The following is a 27,457-nucleotide window of genomic DNA, read 5'->3' as shown; positions in this document are numbered from 1 at the left end:
ACCCCTCCTTCCCAGTGTGGACCTATACCCCAAGGCCCTGACCTGGGCTGCAGACAAGCATGACAAGTGTCCGCTGCAAGCTGGCCTACTACCTGGAGGACCTGGAGGACATGGACTTGAAGAAGTTCAAGATGCACTTAGAAGACTATCCTCCTCAGAAGGGCTGTATTGCACTCCCTCGGGGCCAAACAGAGAAAGCAGATCCTGTGGATCTAGCTACCCTTATGATTGACTTCAACGGGGAGGAGAAGGCATGGGCCATGGCAGTCTGGATTTTTGCTGCAATCAACAGGAGAGACCTTTATGAGAAAGCCAAGAGGAATGAGCCAGAGTGGGGTGAGTAGAAGGAAGATAGCATCTGCTTTAATTGTAAGATACACATAACATAAAATTTACCATCTTAACCATCTTTAAGTGTATGTTTCAGTAGTGTTCAACACATTCATGTTGCTGTACAGTCAATCGCCAGAATTCTTTTTCATCTTGCAAAATTCTATACCCATTAAACAACAATTCCTCATTCCCTTCTCTCGGCCCCTGGCACCCACCATCTACTTTTCTGTCTCTATGAATTTGACTCCTCTAGGTACTTCTTATAAGTGGAATCACACAGAACTTGCGTTTTAGTGGTGACTGGCTTATTTCATTTAGCGTAATGGCCTCAAACTTCATCCATGTTGTCACATAAGACAAGATTTCATTCCTTTTTATGGCAGAGTAATATTCCATGGTACGTATATGCCATATTTTGCTTACCTATTCATCCATCAATGGGCATTCAGATTTCTTCTAGCTTTGCATTATTGTGAATAATGCTGCTATGAACATGGGTGTACAGATTTCAATTCTTTGGGTATATACCCAGAAGTGGAATTCAGAATTACTGAATTATATGATAATTCTGTTTCATTTATTTGAGGAACTGTCATACTCTTTTCCATAGTGCCTGCACCCTTGTACACTCCTCCCACCAACAGTGCATAAAGGTTCTAATTTCTTCACATCATCGCCAACACTTATTCTATGTTTTATTTAATAGTAGCTATCTACCCTAATGGGTGTGAGATGCTATCTCATTTTGGTTTTGGTTTGCGTTTCCCTGTTGACTAGTGATACTGAGTGCCTTTTCATGTGCTTGTTGACCTTTTATCTTGAAAGAAATGTCGATTTAAGCCCTTTTGCCATTTTTAATTGAGTTGTTTGTTTTTTGTTGTTGACTTTATGGAGCTCTTTATATATCCTGGATAGTAAGCCCCTATCAGATATATGATTTGCAAATATTTTCTCACATGTCATCTATGGGTTGCCTTTTTACTGTTAATGCTATACTTTGATGCATCAAAGTTGGTGTATTTGCTTTTAAATCATTTATTTTTCTTGGCTTCATCTTCTTTCTGCCTCTCATGATAGTGCTATGAGAAGATGGAAGAAAGCAGTTTACTTTTTTCTAAATCCCTTAGAAACCCAAGTCAGGGCTCGAGTACCCCTAGGAAACTTCCCTGGTTAGTTCCACTTTATCCAAATCTCTCCTATGTCTGATACTTCCTCCAGGTCTCCATCAAGCTCCTCAAGTGTCTGCTTGCATAGCCAACAAGCCTCTGGCTCAGGGGCAACCTCTCACCTTACAGAACTAGGCTATATGTGCGGAAAAGCCTCTCTTAAGACCATTACTTTGGGCATGGGAAGGGTAAAATATTCTTTTCCTTCCTGTGGACAGGGTGAGGGTGAGGTTCTTCCCTTTGGTTTGATGTTCTGAGCAAGGGAAGGGCACTAGGAGGGCTCAGAGTAATCTAGAAAATGGCGGGAGGATGACATTGAGCTAGTGAAAAGGAGATGTAAATGAACCAGCAGATCAGAGGAAGCATGGAAAGGCGTGGCAGCAATGTGGGTGACAAGGAAGAGAAAATGACATGGCACAAAGAGAGGTGCAAAGCAGTGGGTGTTATAAACAAATTGCACATAATAACACAATTATAATTATTTAATGGGCATAGATTTTTAGTTTTTGCCAGAATTTTGGAAGTGATTTCCCAACAATGTGGAGTGAGCCCATATGAAGTTCTGGTTGCCTGTGGCTGTGTCCACATCAGAACCAATGCCAGGATTCAACGCCAGCTATGTCTGGTTCAAGTCTGGCTCTTAACCACTGCGACATCTTGGCTTCCACATCTGCGTTTTGAGGTAGAAGAATTATTACTAGGGTTAGAACTTCTTTTGGGAGTGGGGTTGGGGGAGTGGCTAGAGTTAGGCTTTAAATAAGAGTTAAGTTGTGGTTTTGGTTTGAGATAATATTTGGATTTTGTTTTGTGAACGGGTTACCAATAGCATTTGCGTTCAGGATAAACAGAGGCCTATTAGGAATCCTTCATGTCCCTCTTGGGTTCCTGCCCACTTAAAGTTATCCATACCATCCATTTCCCCTGGTGTCTTGCTCTTGTTCTACTGTTTCTAGATTTCTCCTAGGAAATGCCTCTTTGAAATGTGTCATTTAGTAACTGTTTAGGTCTGTAATTCTCAACTGTGGATGCAGGTTGAAGGTTTAAAAATATAATGGGCCCAAACCCCACCTCACCTGGGTTGAAAAGAATCATAGGAGTTAAGTCCTGGAATCGGTATTTTTAAAGCTTCATGGGTGAATCTAAAGTCAGCCAGGATTCTGCACCACCAAGTTAGACATAAACCAGGTTGGTAATTCTCCCTCTTGAAGACCCAGAACATGAGTAAGATGAATTCCAGGCACTTGGGGTCAGGGAAGGATGATCCTGCTGGCCCATGGCCATCTTGGGGATACTGGGGAGCATGGAGATGGCTTCAACACCAGAACACCATGGGGGGCGGGGGGTGGTCAGCTGCCAAAGACACAAGAGGAACAGAGAACCCTGCCTGCTGCACGTTTGCCAGGCACTTTCTAGGCCTGGGAGAGAGATTCTGAGACAGGATTCTGTGGGCTGCAATGTTCAGAAGGTGGATCAATGCTATCACTTTGAAATTAGGACCACGGAAACACCCCTGACAGGACCTTCGGCTGCACACCTGTCATTTGCAGCTCTGAGCTGTGTTTGGTAGATGTCCAGGCAGATGTGTTTTGGTTTGGCAGATGTCTAGGCAGCTGTCTCTGACTTGTGCTTGGTGTTGGGTCTCAATTACATCACCTTAGTCAGGAGTCCTAGCTTTTGAACCTTTGCATTTTTTTCCTTTTAATTTCAGAGAATGCGCATGTTTCTGTGGTATGCCGGGAAGAAAGCCTCGAAGAAGAGTGGATGGGTTTATTGGGGTACCTTTCCAGAATCTCTATTTGTAGAAAAAAGAAAGGTAATCATGGGAGTGGTGACTTCAATTGGGTTTGGAGATGGAGTGTAGTGTGGGAGGCACTGGAAAGCTAGGAAGCTGGTCATCACCTCCTGCTCCTTGGATGCAAAGGCCAGTCTCAGAAAATCCACTATAGCTGAAGACACGGATACATGTTAACCTGGCTCCTTGCAGTCCCCAAACCAAGGGGCGGCCATTGAGTGTTTCAGATTTTAAAATGCATGGCCAGCAGGGAGTCAAACTGAATAAAAAGGGTTTTTTGGCTGGGGCAGCACAAAGACACTTTGCTGTTCTTCCGCTCAACTGTGTATAGGAAGATTTTGACATCCCAGATTTATACCCAAGTAGTGGAGAGGAACTGTACCTCTGTTTCTTAGCTCCTGTCACCACCCCCTATGGACCACAGACCTCTGTTGAGAGCTCAACTCAGATGGATGTGCCTGGGCTTCTCCCAGAATCTAACATTCTGTCTCTGCCACAGATTACTGTAAGAAATACAGAAATCACGTAAGAAGCAGATTCCAGTGTATCAAAGACAGGAATGCTCGTCTGGGTGAGAGTGTGAACCTCAACAAACGCTATACCAGGCTGCGTCTTGTCAAAGAACATCAGAGCCAGCAGGAGAGGGAGCACGAACTCCTGGCCATTGGTAGGACCTTGGCCAACCAGCAAGATGGCCCTATGAGTTCCATAAACTTGGAATTGCTGTTTGATCCTGAGGACCAACACAGTGAGCCTGTGCATACGGTGGTGGTCCAGGGATTGGCAGGCATTGGGAAAACAATACTGGCCAGGAAGATCATGTTGGACTGGGCGTCAGAGAAACTTTACCAGGACAAGTTTGACTATTTGTTCTACATCCACTGTCGGGAGGTGAGCCTGGGGACACGGAGGAGCCTGCGGGACCTGATGGTCAGCTGCTGCCCTAACCCAAACCCACCCATAGACAAGATTGTGAAGAAGCCTTCCAGGATCCTCTTCCTCATGGATGGCTTTGATGAGCTGCAAGGAACCTTTGATGAGCAGACAGAGGAGCTGTGCACAGACTGGCAGAAGGTGGAGCGGGGAGACATTCTCCTGAGCAGCCTCATCAGAAAGAGGCTGCTTCCTGAGGCCTCGCTGATCATCACCACGAGGCCTGTGGCCCTGGAGAAACTACACCACTTGCTGGACCGTCCGCGGCACCTGGAGATCCTGGGTTTCTCAGAGGCCAAGAAGAAGGAGTATTTCTTTAAGTATTTCTCAGATGAGCAGCAAGCCCAGGAAGCCTTCAGGTTGATTCAGGAGAATGAGGTCCTCTTCACCATGTGCTTTATCCCCCTGGTCTGCTGGATCGTGTGCACTGGGCTGAAGCAGCAGATGGACAGTGGCAAGAGCCTTGCTCAGACCTCTAAGACCACCACTGCTGTGTATATCTTCTTCCTCTCCAGTTTGTTGCAGTCTCGAGTAGGGAACCAGAAGCATCATGTTTCTGCCAACCTTCGGGGTCTCTGCTCGTTGGCCACAGATGGAATCTGGAACCAGAAAATCCTGTTTGAGGAGAGTGACCTCAGGAACCATGGCCTGCAGAAGGCGGATATGTCTGCTTTCCTGAGGGTGAACCTATTCAAAAAGGAAGTGGAATGTGAGAAATTCTATAGCTTCATCCACATGACTTTCCAGGAGTTCTTTGCTGCCATGTACTACTTGCTGGAAGAGGAGGAACAGCAGGTGCCAAAGAACATGCTACAGAGTCGTTCGGAGCTCCCCAACCGAGACGTGACAGTTCTTCTTGAAAACTATGGAAAATTTGAAAAGGGGTATCTGATTTTTGTTGTCCGTTTCCTCTTTGGCCTTATCAACCAGGAGAGGACTTCCTACTTGGAGAAAAAACTGAGTTGTAAGATCTCTCAGCAAATCAGGCTGGAGCTGCTGAAGTGGATCGAAGCAAAAGCCAAGGCCAATACCCTGCAGATGCAGCCCAGCCAGCTGGAGCTGTTCTACTGCTTGTATGAGATGCAGGAGGAGGGCTTTGTGCAAAGGGCCATGGACTACTTCCCCAAAATTCAGATCAATCTCTCCACCAGGATGGACCATGTGGTTTCCTCTTTCTGTATCAAGAACTGCCACAATGTGCAGTCCCTTTCCCTGAGGCTGCTCCACAACTCCCCTAAAGAGGAAGAGGAGGAGGAGGAGGAGGAGGAGGAGGAGGGAGCCCCACACTCCCACGTGGACCAGGGTGTTGTCCCAGGTCCTCACACGGCCTCTTCTCATCGGTAAGGCAAGTGGTAGAACACGCCCTCTGCTTTTTAGCCACTTTTTCTTTGCTCTTGCTCCCTCTCCCCTCTTCTCAACTGACTTTCAAATGCAGTTGCCCCAACCCTGCAATGCAACCACCGCCATTTCTAGCAGAGCCCTTCACTGGCAGAGACCGGCCAGCAGAAGAAGGGTAGCTGGACAAGTGGAGTGAGAAAAAGCCAATGAAATGATGGAGGCCTGAGTGAAAGGGTTTGTAAGTTCAAATTGCTTGTCATCCATTTGGGTCCCCGGTTCATAATAGCCAGTCAATACCCAAGGGGCAGAACAAGCCTAGTGACTCCATCCCAGGATCGCGAGGACAGAGGGCCCTTAGCGCCGAGTGCTGTGTGGAGGTTTCTCAGCGAGGCCTGAGCCGGCCTGGACAGAGTGGTGGGTGCGGTGAGCGGAGGAGCGAGGAAAGGGATTTGGGCAGTGGGGTGTGGTAGGAGCAAGATATGAATGTGGTCTGAGGAAGAGTGTATGTAGGAGGCAATGGGGAGGGGCATGGCTTCATTGGAATAAACATGATAAAGGAAAAGTGAGGAAAATAGGGCCACACTGTGCTTGCAACCAGGCTGCACCACCTTCACAGTCTGTTCACCCACTTGCTGGGGGGTTGAAGCCTGTGGCTGTATTGATACAGTGAAGCAGTTATTACCTGATTTCTGAAGTCCTTGCACGGAACTGCCAGAGGCACAGTAGCTGTGGGAAGGAGGCCACTCTGAATGCATGGACTTTTACCTCTGTAGAAGACATGAGACATTGGATAAATTAAGGAGAAAGGCAGCTGGACCCTTCCATCGGCAGCAATGAATTTTCAACTTCTTTTCTCTGACTCTCTAGCACCTTTATTGTGTGGTCATCAAGGACCACCCTCTGGAGCTTCAGTGGTGGCTAAGACCAAGGTTCTGCTCCCAGACACTTAAGGTTCAGTTGTGGGGACAGCTGGGAAATGCAAACAGATTGAGGAAGATGGGCTCTGGAAAGAACACTTGCAGAATGCACCTGAGGCACCCAGAGGGGGAACCCCCAACCTGCCCAATCTTGAAGGATGGGGCATGGAAGAGCCGAATGCGGCAGGGGCAACTCAGACAAAGGAGCACAGGCTCAGAGGGTGGGAGGTGGGAAAGTGGGATATGTCCATGGTGGCAAATAGTTAAAATAGCTAGAAAGAAGATGGGGGAGGGTGGAGAGAGAGGGAGTGAGAGAAGGGGGCCGACCAGCTCGTTAGAGCCCTAAAAAAAGTAAAGTTGAGAAAATGAGAGACCTGAGCAAGATCCCACAGCTGTGAGGAAGGCTCACAGAGACTCTGAAACTCCTGATGAAAAGCCTGGTGCAGTCTCTCCAGATCCCAGTTCCCTTCTTCTGAGGGCAGGTGCTTACTTTGTGTGTTCTAGAACCTTCTCGGGACCAGCGGCAGGGGCACCCACCCAGTGCCAGTTAGAAGTGCAGGCCCAACCCTAGACCTATGGAGCCAGAATCTGCATTTGAACAAGAGCTGCATGTTGGAATCACCTGGAACTCTTAGAAACATCAGTGTCTGGTCCTACCACCAAGAGTGTGATGTTAGTCCCAGGGTGTAGCCTGGCCTAGGGACTTTGGAGAGCACTGCTGATGCCATTGTGCAGCCAGGGTGAAAACTGGTCTCTGTGCCACTTGGCAGAGTGACAGCTGACCAATGAGGGAGGGAGGAGGGCACTGAGGGAGAGGCCAGAGGGAGTTCGCAGTCAGACAAGGTCATAGGCTCACACTGTTCACCATACTGTGTACAGAGCAGTCTTACCAAGGCTTCCTGCCTTCTTCACTCTTTGGTGGGCAACCTTTGGTTTGGTGATCCATTTCTTAACCCTGGGAGGCCATTGTCTGGATGGCTGCCGGCCACTCCTGCCCCGTAGCTTGGTGCTGTTCTTACTGATTTTCTTCTTGCCTCATTTCTTCCTTCCAATGTCTAGGTTGGTGAACTGCTATCTCACATCCAGCATCTGCCGGAGCCTCTTCTCTGTCCTGGGTACTAACCGGAACCTCACTGAATTGAACCTCAGTGACAATCCTCTGGGGGATGAAGGGATGAAGGTGTTATGTGAAGTGCTCCAGAATCCTGGATGTAACGTTCAAAGATTGTGGTAAGAATCTCTGTGGTGTGTGTATGTGTGTGTGTGTGTGTGTGTGTGTGTGTGTGAGAGAGAGAGAGAGAGAGACGGAAGGAAGGAAGGAAGGAAGGAAGGAAGGAAGGAAGGAAGGAAGGAAGGAAGGAAGGAAGGAAGGGAGGGAGGGAGGGAGGGAGGGAGGGAGGGAGGGAGGGAGGGAGGGAGGGAGGGAGGGAGGGAGGGAGGAAAGAGGGATATTGAGAGAACTGGAAGAAGGTCTTAGGGACCAGATCAATGGTTTATTAGTTTCTTAGGGCTGTCATAGCAATGTACCACAGACTGAAAGACTTATAAAACAGAAATTTATTTTTTCACAGTCCTGAAGGCTGGAAGTTAAGATAAAGGTCTGGGCTGGGCTGGTTTCTACTGAGGCCCATCTCCCTGGGTGCAGATGGTTCCTTCTCTCCATGCGCTCACATGGTCTCTCTCTGCATGTCTGATCTTCACTGCTTACAAGGATGCCAGTCATGTTGGATTAGGGCCTGCTCTAATGACCTCATTTTAACTTAATGACCTCTTTAAAAAGCCCATCTCCAAATCCAGTCACATTCTGAGGTCCTAGCAGTTAAACCTTCAATATACGATTTTTTTTGTGGGGAGCACAATTCAGCCCATGGCAAGTGAGAAGGCAGAATGGATCAGAGTCCTGTTGTTTGGGAAGTATTGACTAGAGAAGGATGAGGGGAACTGAAAACACGTCATTTGCTGGTGGTGTGACAAAAATTTCCCATTTCCATTATCTTCCATTTCCTTATTGGCCATGCTCGTAGATGGGAATTTGAGAGTTTCATCACATACAATGACGGCTACTGGGCTGGAACCCATCAAGACATTTTGTATAGATTGAATTGTCACAGGGAATCTCCAGTAACTTAATTCTAATGTGCTGGCGTTGAGCCCACACACAAGTCAGACTCGTGTGCCCTGAGCTGAGCACATGGTGTCTGGGCCGTCACAGCATCCTGTTCCATAGCACAGCCTCATTGTTGACAAGCCCGCCACTCTAGGATGCCTTTTCCCTCTGTCTCTCGCTCATCATCCCCACCCCACCCCCAGTCTTACCAGTTTTACCTACTTTACAGGCCATTTCCCACGTTCCTCATCCTCACTCCACCAGCCCAGGTCCAACAGCCACAATCACTTGTCTGGATAGTGCAATGGCACCATCAGCTTCCAAGGGCAGGGTTTGTGTTTGTCTTGCCATTGTCACTACAATGCCTGAAGAAGTGTCTTAACACACATTACTGCTCAAAAATACACACCGAAGCCCGGCTGGTGTGGCTCAGTGGTTGAGCATTGATCTATGATCCTGGAGATCTCGGTTTGGTTCCCTGTCAGGGCACATGCCCGGGTTGTGGGCTCGATCCTTGGTAGGGGTAGTGCAGAAGGCAGCCCACCAATGACTCTCTCTCATCACTGATGCTTCTATCTCTCTCTCTCTCTCTTCCTCTCCCTTCCTCTCTCTGAAATCAATAGAGATATATTAAAACACACACACACACACACACACACACACACACACACACTAAGGGAATACTGAGGCCATTTGTTCTCCCTGCATCCAATGCAGAGGTCCATGCAGAAGTCAGAGGGTTATTTAAAAAATTCTACCTTAATCATGACATTCCACTTGCTTAAGAGCTAATTCTTTGCTTTTTTTTTTTTAAACTGGAGTACAGTCTTTTAAAATTGATTTTATTGGGATAACATTGGTTAATAAAATTAAGTTTCAGGCGTACAATTCTACAACACATCATCTGTATATAGTATTGTGTGTTCACCACCCCAAGTCAAGTCTCCTTTCATCACCATTTATCCCCCTACACCCTCTTCTACCTCCCTCAACCCCCTTTCCCTCTGGTAATAACTATACTGTTGTCTGTGTCTATGTTTTGTGGTTTTTTACTTTATCCCTTCACCTTTTTCACCAGCCCTGCAATCCCCCTCTCCTCTCATAGCTGTCAGTCTGTTCTCTTTCTATGAGTCTGTTTCTATTTGTTTGTTATTTTATTTGTTTATTAGATTCCACATATGGATGAAATCATAAGGTACTTGCCTTTCTCTGACTGGCTTATTTCACTTAGTGTAATAATCCCCAGGTCCATTCATGCTGTCACAAATGGCATGATTTCCTTCTTTTTTTATGGCCGAGTAGTATTCCATTGTGTAAATGCACCACAACTTTTTTATCCATTCATCTACTGATGGACATTTGGTCTGTTTCCAAATTTTGGCTATTGTAAATAGAGCTGCAATGAATGTAGGGGTGCATCTCTTTGCTCTTTTTACAAATTACAAATCCTTTGTAATTTTTGCCTTGAAGGTTCCTTCTTGCCTTGAAGGCTCTGGCTGGGTTTGGCACTTCAGCTGCCTCTCTGCCCCCATCCCACACTACTATCCTCATTACCCCTGTGATTCCAGGGAGTGAGATATAAACAGGGAGACATGGGTGATTATGAGATGTTTTGTAGATAAATACAGATTTAGTTGTCCATTTGTTTTTAGTTGGTGTGAAGATGAGGACAGAAAGAAAGGTGGTCCAAAAAGCTCTAGGACATCTGAACTATTGGCCTGGAAAGAAACTAGGATATTATTCTTTTTCCTAAGACAGGGACAAATCATTGTTGCTGTTGGTAATGGTGAGTGTATGTGTGTGTGTGTGTGTGTGTGTGTGTGTGTGTGTGTAAAACAAATCAAGCATCAGAGCTGCTTGCTCCTTCAGTGTGGATAGGGGTCTGGGATTAAACCAATAAGCAGAATAGCAGGGATGGGGCTGGCAAAGAGAAGCTCAGCATCTGTCCAAGGGAGTTTGAACTGTTAGGAACATGTGGTAAAGAAACGGAACCCACAGCTTCACTACCCCTTTTATTTACAGAACAGGAACATGCCATTTATATATTTGAGAGTTGACCATTGTTTACTAACAGAGTTCACTGTTTGATGCTTAGCAGTTGTGGTCTCATGCTGAGAGCTAGTCAGCCTAAGAGCCAACTTCCCTATATGTCTTGGGCTGTATTCAGGATACTTTCACAAAAACTTTATTATGAGTTTCCCTTTGTAACACAAGTGCCCCTGTTTGGGCTAAAAACATGCACAGACCAGAAGGCAATAGGAGAGGCAGCTGGGTTCTGACACTTTCTGCTTTTGTGCTTGGCATCAAGGTTGAGGCGGTGTTGCCTTTCCCATCAGTGCTGCTTCCACATCTCCTCTGTCCTGAGCAGCTCCCATATGCTGGTGGAACTGGATCTGAGCCACAATGCTCTGGCAGACTGTGGAGTCAAACTCATGTGTGTGGGAATGAGGCATGCATTCTGCAGTCTAAAGAAGCTGTGGTGAGTGTGAATTCATTTCCTTCAGGAAGCATGAGCAGTGGCTCAATGAGCTCCCGCAGACTGGAGTGTTAGTGTGAGCATGGCCTTGGCTGCTCAGACGTTCCCCGTGTTACCTCCAGGTATTGATCGGTAATTGCGTTAGTTAGCGTTTGCTGTGGGAAAAGCCACATACTGAGCACTGGAGGGGAAACTCAGTCAAAGAAATTACGTTGCCTTTAAGATGTTCACAACCAGTGTAATGCAGTGCTCTAGAAGAGTCTTGGGACTTTATGACAGGCCCTTCATCTCTATATTGATTAGGAAAAATGGGGCTAAAGCATTGCTGACACTTGAGATTCTGTGCAGCCCTTCACTGAATGCTTCTGGGACACTTGAATTTTGAAGGAGAAAAGAAAACACTTGATAATGGTAGGGTTGATTTACACCTATTAGGATGGTTATTATAAAGCAATACAAAACAGAAAACATCAAGTGTTTGTGAGAATGTGGAGAAATTGGAAACCTCACACATTGCTGGTGGGAGTGTTAAATGGTGCAGCTGTTGTGGAAAACAGTGTGTCAGTTCCTAAAAAAATTAAACACAGAATTGCCATAAGATTGATCAATTTCATGTCTGGGGATATATCCCAAAGAGTTGAAAGGAGGCACTCAAACATGTATTTGTAGACCCATGTCCGCAGCAGCATTATTCACAATAGCCCCAAGGGAGAAGCAACCCAAGTGTCCATCAATGGATAAATAGATTTTTTAAATGTGGCATGTACACAAATACAGCCTTAAAAGGAATTTTGACACATGCTGCAACATGGGTGAACCTTGAGGACATTATAGTAAGTAAAATAAGCCAAACATAAAGGTCAAATTCTTTATGATTCTTTTATGTAAATGAGGTCCCTAGAGTGGTCAAAGTCATAGAGACAGAAAGTAGAAGGTGGTTGCCAGGGACTGGGGGAGGAAAATTGGGAATTATTGTTTAATGGGGACAGAGTTTTAGTTTGGGATGATGAGGAGGTTCTGGAGGTGGAGAGTGGTGATGGTTGCGCAACAGTGTGAATGCACTTAATGCCGCTGAACTGCACACTTAAAAATGGTTACAATGGTAAATTGTATGTTGTGTATATTCAATACAATAATAAATATGTGGAGCTGGGAAGATGTAGTATCGGCAGACTTAGAAGGTGTTTACTTGCTATTACACAAACAGAAAAGGAAATAAAAAGTTAATATAGAGCTTGGATGCACTCTTTCCATGTGTGGATTGGGCTAGAGGCAGTGATAGGACAAGTGCTTCCTTGATTCACAGCAGAGAGGATGAGAGGTGTGTTCACATTCTGCCATCTCTGTGGAAGGTTGGTCAACTGCTGTCTCACACTGGCATGTTGTGCGGATATTGCATCTGTCCTGAGCACCAGCCAGTCCCTGACCAGACTCTACTTGGGAGAAAATGCCCTGGGAGACTCAGGAGTTGGAATTTTATGTGAAAAAGCAAAGCATCCACGATGTAAGCTGCAGAAACTGGGGTAAGTGTTCATGGTATCTCAGCAGAAAAGCAACCTCTTTTTAAGGATGCATTATTGGGAAAATGTGGAGGTTACTGAGATGGAGTGAGGGTGGAGAACAAAGGAGACAATTTCTGAAGGTCTTTGAAAGTACTACCTACTGCTAGTAAGGTATGTAAGACTATAGAGTTGGAGACTCTCAGAGTCAAAAAACCCAGAGATTGTGCCCCTCAATTCTCCACTTGCTTCTACGACACTAATAAGGGTAGTCACCTGTTTTATGTGTGAACACTTCCAAGCAAATAGGTCATTGCTACACAATGTGGCCACTGCAGTAAGAGAGAGTTGTTATCCCGACAGGGTACCTTCTTTGATTTATGTGCCTTCGTTCTGCTCCCAAGAGACCTGCTGAGGGGTGTTAATCTCAATTCCTGGAGAAAACACTCATCCTCTAGATATTTTCATCTTTTGCCTGAATGTCTCTAAGTTCTCAATTAGGACATGGCTTAACACCATCACCCATGTAGTCATGTGGTTCTAGGTAAGGGCTGGCCTGCTAATGTTCCCATTTGTAGTGCAGTGCCCAAACCTGAACCTGATCCTCCTAAAAATGTGTGGTGGAACTTTCATCTTCCGCGGCAGGGTGCTGTACTGTCACTGGTGGAGTCTGTGATTTGTTTGTGTTTTTGGCAGTCACATCAGATCATGAGTTTGTTACCTGCGAGCCGCCCAAGTTGGAGGAGACTCTCCTCTCCATGGCTCTTGTCACACTTGTGAGAAAGAATTCAGACCAGTGACAGAAAGCAGTATTAAAGCAAAGCAAGCAACTTTACTAAGAATACACTTAGCTTAAAGCACAAGTGGGCAACTCAGCTAGTCTGAGCACCCCATCTGGGGGTTTAAGGGTTTTATACTTTTTCCCCCTGTAGGTTTTAAGGTTCCCCTGCTGGGTAGAACAGATTTCAAAGTCCCCCTTTTACATTGTTGCAGCTTTTTCCAGAATTTATGAGAACATCTGGTAATATTATCTTGGCAAGTCTCAAGACTGCTGACTTCTTTGTTCTGTGGGTGAGGTAAACTCCCCCTCTTCTTCTCCTTCTGCTCTAGTAGCTATCTATCCCACCTAAGTTCAGGTTGGAATTTTGCAGTAAATAATAAGAATTCTAGAGTGTTTTCTAACATCAACAACCAATTCTCTACAGATACCAACTGGGTGTCTTACAAGTCAATTCAATTTGACACCAACTACCCAGAATCAGCACAGATCTTACAGGTTAAAGGCTTAGTCCTACAAGACCACCCTCTCCCCACCAACATCAGATGCTGGTTGCAAATGGTTGGTTCCTCAGGTTACTCACACTTCTTTCTGACTTGGCTACCAATTTGGGGTTTCCATGACACTCTCCTCAGGTTTAAAAATTTGCTAGAATGGCTCATAGCAATCAGAACAACCATTATTATGTTTATGCTTATTATAAAGTATATTATAAAGAATACACATCACCAGATGAAGAGACACATAGGATGAGATCCAGAGGGTACAGAGTGCAAGCTTCTATCCCCATGGAGCTGGGGTGCTCCAACCTGCCAGCATGCAGATGTATTCACCAACCTAGAAGGTCTCCAATTTGTTCTAGAGATTTTATAAAGCTTAATCTCCAGTCTTCCTTCTAGCTCCTTTCTTGAGGTTGGTGGGTGGGGCTGAATGTTTCAATCCTCTAATCACTTGAACTCTCTGGTGACCTGCCCCATCCTGAGGCTATCTAGGGGCCATTTAAGTCACCTTATTAGCATAAACTCTGCTGTGAGCAAAAGGGGCTCATTCGAATAGAAAAAAAATGCTCCTATTACTCAGGAAATTCTGAGAGTTTTAGGAGCTCTGAGCCTCCATTTACTCTACTTATATTATTTTTCTTCCCTAACAGTTTGGCTTTTGCCACTGTTGATTTGTTCAACACACATGATCTAGGCACTCTTAGATCTTTGTTGTGATGTCAGTAATGGTAAGTGAAACAGACCAACAACCTTTCACATTCTTATAGAGGTTTCATTATCTCCTCCCTGAAGTCCTTTTTGGGGCACCACTCAGATTTTCCTGTTAATTTTATAGCTTCCTCTTCTCTGCGTCCTGAACTGACTTCTCTTCTTGTAGTTGGGAAATTTCATCATGCTTTTCTTTTTTACTAAATGTTTCTACACTCCCTGGGAACTCTTTATATACCTCTAAAAAACCATCTGTCTACAGATGGCTCCCAAAGCTGGTCTTAAACCCAGATATTGCTCATGAGCATTTTTCTTTCTTAATGGACTTTTATTGTTTAGAGCAGTTTTAGATTCACAGCAAAATTGAGAGTACATGTCATGAGGAAGGGAACATCCCTGAAAGGAGTCTTTCATACACATTTGTGTCTTTCCACAATGCAAGATTTATTAGAGGAGACCTCCCCAATAAGCCAATAGAGTCTCATGAAGATTACATACAGAGAGGGGGAGCTTACTCTATAGAGCAAGCATCTGTTGTGAAGTTCCAGTCACAGGAGGCTACAGTGATGGCATACATCCGGTGGAATGGAAGTCCAACAGGTCTCTGAGCATGGCCCATGGTACAGCTGAGCTCAAGCATTGGGTGGTGAGAGCTTTGGTTCTTATAGCCCACAAGGAATGGAGGTCCCACTTATATCAGTGTCCAAATGGAGTGGTTTTGGGCATTCTGGGGTCCTCCTAAGGGCATTGCCATTACACCCCATTACCTCAGTCTTGACATAGCATTTGACATAACAGTCATGGCTGACAGTGATTCCGTATTTGATTGTCAAATGAGTCCAAAAAGTCTGTTCTGCTCTTGTTCTATACGTGAAGGCACAGAGATTTCCCACCTACCCTATGCCCCCAGATACACATAGTCTAGGCCACTATCAACATCCCTCACCAGGTGGTACATTGACACATCATTATCACTCAGAGTCCATAGGTTACATTACAGTTCCCTGTTGGTGTTCTACTATTTGAACATGTATCTACAGTATCATACAGAGTGCTTTCAGTGCCCCCCGATCCTGTGCTTGGCCTATTCTTTCCTCTCTTCCCCTAATCCCTGGCAACCACTGATTGTTTTACTGTTTTGTAAAAAGTTTTGTCTTTTCTAGAATGTCATATTGTTGAAGTCATACAATATGTAGCCTTTTCAGATTGGTTTCTTTTACTTAGTAGTATTAGTAATATGTATTTAAGTTTCTTTCATGTCTTTTCATGACTTAATAGCTCATTTCTTTTAACATTCCATTGTTTGGATGTAGCAGAGTTTATCCATTCACCTACTGAAGGACACTTTTGTAGCTTCCAAATTTTAAATAAAAGTGCTAGAAATATCTGTGCACAGATTTTTGTGTGGACATACATTTTTTACTTCTTTGGATAAATACTGAGTGATATTGCTGGATAATATGGTAAAAGTATGTTTAGTTTTTTAAGAAACCATAAAACTGTCTTCAAAGTGGCTGTGCCATTTTTCATTTCCACCAGCAATGGATGAGAGCTCCTGTGGCCCACATCCTCACCAGCATTTGGTATTTTGGTGCTTCAGCTTTTGGCCATTCTAATAGGTCTGTACTGGTATCTTGTTGTTTTATTTTGCATTTCCTTTATTACGTATAATATGGGGCATCTTTACAGATGCTTATTTGCCACCTGTATATATCTCCTTTGGTGAGGTGTCTGTTAAGGTATTTGGGCCATTTTTAGTCAGGTTGTTTGTTTTCTTGTTTGGTTTTAAAACTTTTTTGTATATTTTGGATAATAATCTCTTATTAAATATGTCTTTGTAAATATTTTCTCCCCATGTGACTTGTCTTTTCATTCCCTTGACAGTATCTTTCATAAAGAAGAAAATGTTAATTTTAATAAAGTTAACTTATCAATTATTTCTTTCCTGGATCATGCCTTTGGTATTGTATGTAAAACGTCATCACCAAACCCAAGGTTCTCTAGATTTACTCTTTTATTATCTTTTATGAATTTTATATTTAAGTCTGTTGGCTGTAGGTTTGTCATAGATGGCCTTTGTTACATTGAGGTATGATCCCTCTGTTCCCACTTTGCTGAGAGTTTTTATCAAAAATGGGTGTTGGATTTTATCGAATGCTTTTTCTGCGACTACTGATATGATCATGTGATTTTTGTCTTTCAATTTGTTTATGTGATGTATCACGTTTATTGATTTGCGAATAGTGTACCAGCCTTGCATCCTTGGAATAAATCCCACTTGGTCATGGTGTATCAACTTTTTAATATGTTGCTGGATCCCATTTGCTAATATTTTGTTGAAGATTTTAGTATCTATGCTCATCAGGGATATTGGCCTGTAATTCTCTTTCTTTGTATTGTCTTTATCTTGTTTCAGAATTAGGCTAATGCTGGCCTCGTAAAAAGAGCTTGGAGGTTTTCTTTCCTCTTGGATTTTTTGGAATAGTTTGAGGAAGATAGGTGTTAGTTCTTTGAATGTTTGGTAAAACTCCCCTGTGAAGCCATCCATACCAGGGCTTTTGTGTACTGGGAGTTTTTTGATTACTGATTCAACGTCATCAGTTGTTACCTGCCTATTTAGGTTTTCTGATTCTTCCCGATTCAGTTTTGGAAGATTGTATTTTTCTAGGATTTTGTCCATTTTATCCACATTGTCCACCTTGTTGGCATATAGTTGTTCATAGTATTTTTTACAATCCTTTGTATTTTTGTGGTGTCAGTTGTTACTTTACCTGTTTAATTTCTGATTTTATTTGGGTCCTTTCTCTTTGTTTCTTGATGAGGCTGGCTAAAGATTCATCAATCTTGTTTATTTTTTCAAAGAACCTGCTCTTGGTTTCATTGATCTTTTGTACTGTTTTTTAGTCTCTATGTCATTTATTTCTGCTCTGATCTTTATTATTTCCTTCCTTCTACTTACTCTGGGCTTTTCTTATTGTTCTCTTTCTAATTCTTTAAGTTGTAGGGTTAGTTTATTAAAATTTTTCTTGTGAGGTAGGCTTGTAGTGCTATGAACTTCCCTCTGAGGACTGCTTTCACTGTGTCCCATAGATTTTGGTTTGTTGTGTGTTCATTTTCATTTGTTCCCAGGAAGTTTTTGATTTCTTCCTTGATCTCATTGGTAACCCATTCATTGTTTAATAACATGCCATTTAGCCTCCATGTGTTTGAATGATTTTGAGTGTTGATTAGTTGATTTCTAATTTCATGCCATTGTGATCCAAGAAGATGCTTGACACTGTTTCAATCTTCTTGAACTTGTAGAGACTTGTTTTGTGTACTAATATGTGGTTTATCTTTGAGAATGTCCCATGTGCACTTGAGAAGAATGTATATTCTGCAGCTTTGGGGTGAAATTTTCTGTAAATGTCAATTAAATCCATCTGATCTAGTGTCTCATTTAGAATCACTGTTTCTTTGTTGATTTTTTTTTGCCTGGGAGATGTATTCAGCAAATCAGTGAGCTATTAAAGTCCTCTAATATGTTTGCATTGCTGTCAATCTCTTCCTTAAAGTTCTCCAGAAGTTTTAAAATATATATTTAGGTGCTTCTATATTGGGTGCATATATGTTCACCAGGATTATATCCTTTTCTTTTATTGATCCCGTTAGTATTATGTAGTGACCTTTATTGTCTCTTGTTTTGGCCTTCATTTTGAAGTCTATTTTGTCCCTTATGGGTATTGCTACCTCAGCCTTTTTTTGTTTCCATTTGCATGGAAAACTTTTTTGCATCCCTTCACTCTTATCCTGTGTGAATCTTTTGTTTGAGGTGGGTCTCTTGTAGACAGCATATATTTGGGTCATGTTTTCTTATTCATTCATCTACCCTATGTCTTCTGATTGGAGCATTTAATCCATTTACATTCAATGTTACTACTGATAGGTACTTATTTATTGCCATTTTAATTATTGATATTTATGTTGTTGTTTTTCTCTCTCGATTTCTTCTTATTACAGCAGTCCCTTTAACATTTCTTGCAATGCTGGTTTGGTGGTGATAAACTCCTTTAGCCTTTTTTTTGGTCTGGGAAGCTCTTTATATCACCGTCTATTTTGAATGATAGCCTTGCTGGATAGAATAGTTTTGGTTTCAGATCCTTGCTTTTCATTATCTTGAATACTTCATGCCATTCCCTTCTGACCTGTAGAGCTTCTGATGAAAAATCAGCTAACAGCCTTATGGGAGCTCCTTTGTAGTTGCTTTTCTCTTGCTGCCTTTAAGATTCTCTCCTAGTCTCTAATTTTTGGCATTTTAATAATGATGTGTCTAGGCATGGGCCTCTTTGGGTTCTTCTTGCTTGGGACTCTCTGTGCCTCCTAAACTTGTGTGAATTTTCCTTGACCAGGTTAGGGAAGTTTTCTGCCATTATTTCTTCAAACAGGTTCTCTAACTCTTGCTTACACTCTAGACTGCCTGGCACTCCTATGATGCAAATATTGTTACATTCCATATTGTCCCACAGCTCCCTTAAATTGTCTTCCTGTTTTTCAATTGTTTTTTCTTTTTGAAGTTCTGATTGGGTGATTTTTTTTCTACCCTGTTTTCTAATTTGCTGACCTGATTCTTGGCTTCCTCTAATATGCTGTTTATTCCTTCTAATGTATTCTTCATTTCTGCTACATCATTCATTATCGACTGGTCATTTTTCTATATCTTTTCTTATGCTGTTGAGCATCCTTAATAATCATTACTCTGAATTCTATATCTGATAAATTGTTTATCTCCATTTAATTTAGCTCTTCTTCTGTAGACTTCTCTTGTTCTTTCATTTGGGGCTTATTTTTTTGTCTCTCCATTTTGGCTCCCTGTTTGGGTTTGTTTCTATGTATTAGGTAGATCTGCTACAACTTTCAGTCTTTTTGGATGGTCTCTGATACAGGGCAATGTCAGATGCTGTTTGTTACTGGCTTGAGTGCCCTGTTTGGAGCCATCAGCCATCCACAGCTTGTGGCCCCCTCTGCTGGGGCTGGGTGTGTTTGGAAAGGATCAAGACGCACACCAAGGCCTGCTTTTCCTAGTCCTGGGTCCACAAGCAGAGCAGACAAGACTCAAAGCATCCTGAGATCTGCTTCTTCCTGCAGGATGATTGTTAATCTCAGTCTCTCTGTTTTAATTTTTTAAAATCCTCATCAGAGGATATTTTTTTCATTGCTTTTTCAGAGAGAGTGGAAGGGGGGTGTGTGATATCAGTGTGAGAAAGACACATCAATTGGTTGTCTTCCACACATACCCAGAACAGGGCCGGGGATCGAGCCTGCAACTGAGGTATATGCCCTTGGCCAGAATTGAACCCAGGACCCTTCAGTCAGTGGGCTAATTCTCTAACCACTGAGCAAAACAGGCTAGGGCTATTCTCAGTCTTTTAATGAAATTCAAGCTGTAGACCACAGCAAGGCAGAAACTCCACAGGGTGGGGCAAGAGGTTTCCCAATGGGTGGGGCAGTTTTCCCAATGGGTGGGGCAGTTTTCCCAATGGGTGGGGCAGTTGCTTCCTCCTCAGGCAAAAGCTTCCTGGATGGTAAAGGTTTGCCTGAGAAAGCTATTCTTTGCAGTATGGTGGAATGAGTCAGCACAGGAATTCAGGCCGCTGCCCTCTGAGCTCTATCCCTAGAACCCTCAACCCTGAATTCTCCTCACACAGCTCCAGTCCACTCTACTCTCCCTCTGCCAGAGCCCAAGCTGAGTGGCTGCACATGAAACTTTGTGTGTTGGCCCTTTAAGAGGGTGCCTGCATTTCCAGCAGTCTCTTCCTGGCAGACAGAAACCTCACTGCATTTCAGAGCCAGATGTTATGTGCTCTGGCCTGAAGAGACCAGCTTGGGGTTTAGACCCCAGAGTTCTCAGTGGGAACCCCCCCCCCAGCTGAGATATCCCTACAAAACTTCAGCTGCTGTCTGTGGGACCCAGCCAGCCCTCTCTCACCTCTGCACTTCCTACCAGCCTCTATGTGGTCTCTGCTTTATGTCCTTGATCATAAGAGTTCTCTCCAGCTAGTCTTCAGTTGGTTATTCAGGATGGTTTTTCTATATTTAGTTGTAATTCCAGTTTGGTCCTGGGAGAGTGTCAGTGAAGCTTCCACTTAATCCGCTGCCATCTTGGGATCCTGTTTTATCTTTTTCCAAAAGTTCTTTTTTGAAGTCAGAGTAAAGTTGGTATATCTTACCTTGGCACATACCTTACCTAGACCACCTCTAGGTTGTTGCTTCTGCCCTCTTGTCTACCACACCCTCCACCCTATTTTGAATTATATTGAATTCATTTTTAGTTCTAAGAGACTGGTCTGCTCTTCCACCCTTCCTTACCCCTGCATACCATTTTGCTTTTGCTTGGAGGGTTACCCTTACTCTCCCACCTCCACTGTCCATCTAGGAAGTTATATCTTATTTTTTAGGTAATTTCTTTCACTCTCTGTTTTTTCCCAATTTAAAAATACAGATAAAAATAACACTTATATCTTGGTTTAGTAATAACTCAATCAGATAATCCTGTTAGAAGTTATCACACAACCAAGTACACAGTAAATATTCAACAAATGTAAAAACTTCCTTAGTTTTCTTTGTGAGACATTTTTGTGACACAAGTTATGTCATTATTAAAATTAAAAAACATATAATAGTTTAACTTAATATGGTAGATGACAAGATATCTGTGCTGTAGATGAAAAGGGGCCACTGCTAACCTGACAAGCTCAGGGAAAGCCTATGTGGCGGCCTTGCAAACTCAGACACCTAAAGTAACCACAAAGGATGTTATGAAATAAACTTTTTAACTAAAAGCAGTTTATGACAGATAGTCAGGTCTTAGGCTAGAATCTTCCCTGACAAAAGTCAGTCTTTATCTTAACTAAGCCTGTCTTATTGTCTTTTGCATCTAAGATAACATACCTTTGGAAAGTCAAGGTAACTCCCCTTTTCCCAGACCCCTCAAGGCACAACCATTGCAACAGGGCAGGGACCATAAATCCTCTCATTGTTATTGCTCTCATGTTAATTATTAACTATTAACTATCCTATACCCACCTATGTAAAAGATGTATGTGTCTATCATTTTATTTTCATCCAATCTCAGAGGTTTCCCTGCTTTGCTTTCTCCCATTTCCCTAATCTGTCACCAGTGGATTTCATATAACCCACTTGAGTCTTTTCTTTTGATTGTAATGTATAACATAAGACGCAAAACTGCCATTCTCTGGAGCATTATCTCAATCCATTGAGACTTTGCTTCCCAGCAATTGTTGACAGTTTGGCTCAAATAAACTCACAAAAATTCTCTATAGGTTTGAATGTTTCTTATGTTGACAGTGCTCAGTAAATGAGGAACTGAGCTGAACCCATTGGTTGAAACCAAGATACACAATTGTTGGTTGCATTCTTCTAGTCTAATGGATTGGTTGGTAGGACTCACTTGTTTGATTGCCTAAGCGTTTTGTTATGTGACGTGTACCCATCACTCAGTCTCAGTGGTTACTAACATTCTGATCATCCAGATGTGACTTATTCATAACAGAATCTCTCCATCTGCTTGTGACTACGGCCACTTCCCTATGCTCCTCAAACACCTGTTTCAAAATTCCTTCTAGTTGTTTTTTGGAAATAACTGGTAATGTTTGTCATTCTATAACTTTCAAATTATTCTTTTCTTTCCATTTTGATGTCTGTCTTCAGTCTTCTCACATGTTCTTCCATCTTTGCCAATGTTATACAAAAATACCATTCCCCTGGCCAGTGTGGCTCAGCTGGTTGGAGTGCCATCCTGTGCATGAAAAGGTCACGGGTTGGATTCCCAGTCAGGGTACATACCTAGGCTGTGGGTTCAGTTCCAGATTGGAGAGTGTGTGGGAGGCAACTAATTGATGTATCCCTCTCACATCAATGTTTCTCTCTCTCCTTTTCTCCCTTTCTAAAAAACCCCACAAAAACCATAGACTGAGTGAATTAAACAACAAACATTTATTTTTCACAGTTGTGGAGGCCAGATGCACATGATCAAGGATCCTATAGATGATCTGGTTCTTGGTGATGACTTCCTCGATTGCAGTCACACAGCATAGGGGTGAGGGTGTTCTCTGGGATCTCTCTTATAAGGGCACTAATCCCATCATGAGGGTTATGCCCTCAAGACCTAATCAGACTTCCCAAAGACTCCATAACACCATCACATTGGGAGTTACAAATTTAACATATGAATTTCGGAGGGATACAAACATTAGGTCTATAACAGTTAGTAATCCTGCAAATTCCTCCTGCATATTCACTGAGGACCCTGAGAGGAAATTCTTCTTAGCTGGAAACAAAACTTACTAGAAGCCACTTGAAACTTGCTTTGTTTCTGCTCATCCCTCTTGGGTTTCATTTCCCTCTTGTCTGGCTCAGTTTGCTTTTACTCTGTCTCTTCCACTTACCCCAGCAAGGCATCTGCTGAGACAGTCATCTGTCTCTTTTATGGAGCTAGAGACAGGCATTTGTGCTTTCCTCAGGTTATATCCGTGATGCTAGCTCCTGACCTTTAAGTTGGAGGATGTAGCTTTTCAGATAAGATCAGGTTCCTGTGGTGGGATAGCTGTGCAATGTCCAAGGAAGGCTGGACATTGAGGACTCTTCTCCCCATTTCTTCTGCAGGTTGGTGAAGTCGGGCCTTACATCAGATTGTTGTCCAGCTCTGTCCTCAGTGCTCAGTGGCAACCAGAATCTCACGCACCTTTTCCTACGGGGCAATGCTCTTGGAGACATGGGGGTGAAGCTACTGTGTAAGGGACTCTTGCACCCCAACTGCAAGCTTCAGATGTTGGAGTAAGTTCCTTAGCTTATTACAGTGATGAGAATACATGGTGGGTAAGAAGAGGGGTGTCTAGAAATGTGATGATGAGATCATCTGTATCTAAGAAGTGGTGGTGTCCTCCGAGGGTTTGGCTTATTACAGAATCATGGGACTGGGAAGAGTTCTACTTCTAGAAAGTGTAAAGTTAAAGGCTGGAGTTCCTTTCACCACAAACTTGTCTACCACAAAAGATGGGGGTGGTATGGCTCTTGTGCTTTAAGGAAATTTGGGAGGAGACATAGAATTTGGGAAATATCAATTCAGAAAGTGCTATTGCTAACTGGATCTGGATAATCCAGTAGACTTGGAAAAAAAAAATACTCTCATCTGCAAAGAAGGGAAGGGTAATCACGGCACATACAATTATTCCAAACTTGTTCATCCTGCACTTTTTCTTTATTGGAAACATTACAGGCTAAGATCTGGGAGACCTGGAGGAAGGGTAAGGGAACATTTTCTTTGAATCACCCTCTTTCTTGCAGACTAGACAATTGCAGCCTCTCCTCACACTGCTGCTGGGATCTTTCCACACTTCTGACCTCCAACCAGAGCCTGCGACAGCTGAACCTGGGCAACAATGACCTGGGAGATCTGGGAGTCATGCTGTTCTGCGAAGTGCTGAAACAACAGGGCTGCCTCCTAAAAAGGCTTCAGTAAGTGCTCTCTGAAGAGACATGAGGAGCGGGGCTCCGAGTTCTAAGGAAAAGTTGGCCAGTTACCAAGATCCAAGATGGTTCCTTTGCACTCAGGGTGAAGTTGGGCCTGGGCCAGGTGTTGCAGATATTTTTAAACTAGGGTAGATGAGTCATGAACTACATATTCAACTTCATCCAGACATTTAGAATATTCAAGGTTCAGCTGGGTGTGAAAAGGCTTTTCATCCATATTTCTAAAAGAAATGTAAGGCCTAATGAAAGTAGCCAAATGGAGTTATATTTCTCTGCAGGGCCTTGGACTTCATAGAACTACACCTGTCTATGGTTCATCCTGATTGCAAAGGTCTTGGCATAGAGGGGTATTGTTGGTCTTGTTTTTGAGGATTTCTAGATTGGAAGAGTGTGCTTCAGAAACAGCAATATGAGAAATTCCATAAAATTCAGCCAATGACGTGTATTGGAACAATTGGCTCCCTTCCATCACCAGAACGCTACTGAGATACTCATTTCTACTCTAATAAGAGCTTCCTGTTAGTGTTCTGACTTCAGTCAGCCCTGAGGATCACACACCCCACTGAAGACGTTTCCTTCATGTGGCTTTAGAGGCAACATGCTGTCCTCTGGGTTTTCTCCTATGTTATTGGCTCTTTCTGCTCAGTCTTCCTTTTTGCTTCTCATTGTCCCGAACTTTACATGCTGAATCCCTGGGACTCACCCATTGCCTAATTTTTCTTCTCGACACTATATCATCTCATCTTCTGGTTTTATCCTATGTGTGCTGTACCCCCAATTTATATCTTATTTGACATTTCCACGAGGGTGTCTAATAAGCCTCCCAAACTTCACATTTTTAAATGCAAACCTGGGCTATTCCACTCTGTCTGAGACTTGCTTCTTCCCCTTGCTCAGACCAAAAAATTCAGGTGTCACCATTGATACCTCTTCCTCCTGATGCACATGCACTCCATTGGCATGTCCTGTAAGCTCCACTTTGACAGCATGCCCACTCATTGTCCATGTCTTGCCAACTTCATGCTTCTTACCCTGGTTCAAGCCACCATCGCCTCTTGTCTGGATTGTTACGGTGGCATTCTGCCAGGCTACTCTGCACTTATTTTTTTTACCATAGAAGATGGAGGGTATAGCTAAAACAGGACTCACTCCTATGCTCCACACACTTTCTATCACATTCCAGATAAGAGCCATAAACTCATAGCAAAGCCTAAGACCCTCTGTGATCTAACCCTGCTGCTTCCACAAATTCATCTTCTCCTACCCCTGTTCCTTCTGCTCCTCTCACACCGGTCTCCTTGCTGTTTCACGTAAACACTGTAATCTCTGGAACTTTGCCCTTGATGTTTCCTCTGCCTGGAATTCTCTCCCTTGTTCCTGCACATCCTTAAATTATCTGCTTGAAGTTCTTCCTCTGTGTGTTTCTTGCCATCTTACTGAAAGCAGCAGGCCAGCAATGCTCTTTCCTCTTCTCTTCTTATTTCCCTCCATAGTGTTGACCACCATCAGATATGCTCTTCTTTTCTTGTTTATTTATTATCTATATCCTGCTCCAAAAGTATAAATTCTATTAGCCCAGGGACTTCTGTCCTTGTCCATGACCTCAAGGCTGAGAACCGACTGGAATGCAGGTTTGAATAAATAAAAGTTTGAATCAGCATTGCATCCCTGTGCCAACACAGTGGAGCACACTGCAGGAAAAGCCAAAATTCTCAGAGCTAAGAGAAATAGAGGAACAAAAGAAGGGATGAAGCTGGGATATTGCTGTATGTGGGATCACTGACCAAGCCCTAAAGGACACTTTGGGGATGAAGGAAAGACTGGGGAGTCCATGGATGCAGTCAATCTGTCTTGTCAACTCGACTGCCATACAAAAATAGCATAGAATAAATGCCTTAAACAACAGATATTTATTTCTCACAGTTCTGGAGAGAAGGAATGTTCAAGGTCTGCTGGTTCAGTTTCTGATGAAAGCTGTCTTCTGAGCTTCAGATGGCACCCTTGTGCTGTGTCTTCACATGGCAGAGACAGAGAATAATCTGGTATCTCTTCCTATAAGAACACTAATCTTATGGTGAGGACCTACCCCAATGACCTCATCCAACCCTAATTAGATCCCAAAGGTATCATCTCCAAATACCATCACATTGAGGGTTATGGCTTCAACATATGAATTTTGGAGGAACATAAACTTTCAATTCACAACACAATCAAATCAAGATTCTTTGGAATGAGGCAGGGCAAGTGGTATGATTTCTCAGTTGAGTGGCAAGGAAAAGAGAAAGAATTTATGTCAAAGAAGACTTTAGAGGCGTACCAAGCAATTGCAACATGTGGACTTTATATGGCTTCTGGTTAAATAAAAATAGTATAAAAAATTATCAGACAGTTGAGGAAATTGAAACATATTGGACATATGTTGATATTAAGGAATTATTGTTAATTTTTTACCCTGTGATAATGGCATTCTGGTTATGTTTTTCAAAATCTTCATTTAGTGCCATACCATGAAATATTTATAGGTATGTGACGTGCAGTGTTTAATTGAAACAAGATTGGCCATGAGCTGCTAATTGTCAAACCTGCCTAATGGGCACATGGGAGTTCATTACACTACTCTCTCTATGTTTACATATGTTTAAACATTTTCAAACTTGAAGGTTACAAATATAACATAAATCACCTTATGTATGAAGTGCAGCACTGGAGAGCTTAGAGTGTGGGAATAAGGGAAGTGAGATGAGATTTTTTAAAGGCCAAAAACTGAGTGTTCACTTGAAGAGTATAACTCAAGGCTCTCTGTTTGCTTTTATAGGTTATGTAAAATGTATTTTAATTATGATACAATCTGTGCATTAGAAGCACTTCAAGAAGAAAAGCCCGAGTTGACCATTGTCTTTGAGCCGTCTCAGCAGTGATGGAAGCAGGCTGCCGGACACCAGTGTTCTGTGGCCCAGTCATCCAAGCGTAGACAAGTGTGAGCGAGCACTCCTCCAGCCATGGTTAACATCACCACTCCCCAGATCTCTTGGTCCAGCGTGGGAGAGTAAAGTCTGCCAGTCATGCCTTTGCGGAGAGAATGTGAGCATCTCCTTTGCCCCTGGGTTAAAGCATGTGGACAATGAAATCATCTATATCATGTGGTTCGGGCCACAGCATTTTAGTCAGAGGATGTGCTCCTCTTGGTGACCTCATATAACTAACTCATTTACTAAAGCACTTTTTCTGCCTTTTTCTTCCCCTTTTTCCTCTTTCTAAATCTCTTTCCCCTCATATCTGTTTCCCTTCTTTGTTCTGTTCACTCCTGTCATCTTTCTCTCAACTGACCATAACAGAACGAGTTAACTATATATTATGTTGCAATTTTGTGGCAGCAACCTAT

General features: G+C 43.2%; 1 protein-coding gene across 1 annotated transcript; it reads left to right on the top strand.

Annotated features, from left to right (window-relative positions):
- Positions 1-27,457, top strand: NLRP3 (NLR family pyrin domain containing 3). The gene is made up of 9 exons (XM_081136047.1): positions 1-336; positions 3,208-3,312; positions 3,791-5,564; positions 7,539-7,709; positions 10,895-11,065; positions 12,415-12,585; positions 23,209-23,379; positions 23,890-24,060; positions 26,891-27,457. The coding sequence occupies exons 1-9, from the start codon at positions 60-62 to the stop codon at positions 26,991-26,993; spliced, it is 3,114 nt and encodes a 1,037-aa protein (XP_080992173.1). The 5' UTR covers positions 1-59; the 3' UTR covers positions 26,994-27,457.

This window comes from Miniopterus schreibersii, assembly GCF_964146895.1.
Source record: "Miniopterus schreibersii genome assembly, chromosome: 4".
Taxonomy (NCBI): domain Eukaryota; kingdom Metazoa; phylum Chordata; class Mammalia; order Chiroptera; family Miniopteridae; genus Miniopterus; species Miniopterus schreibersii.
This window is presented reverse-complemented; position numbering and strand designations above follow the sequence as displayed.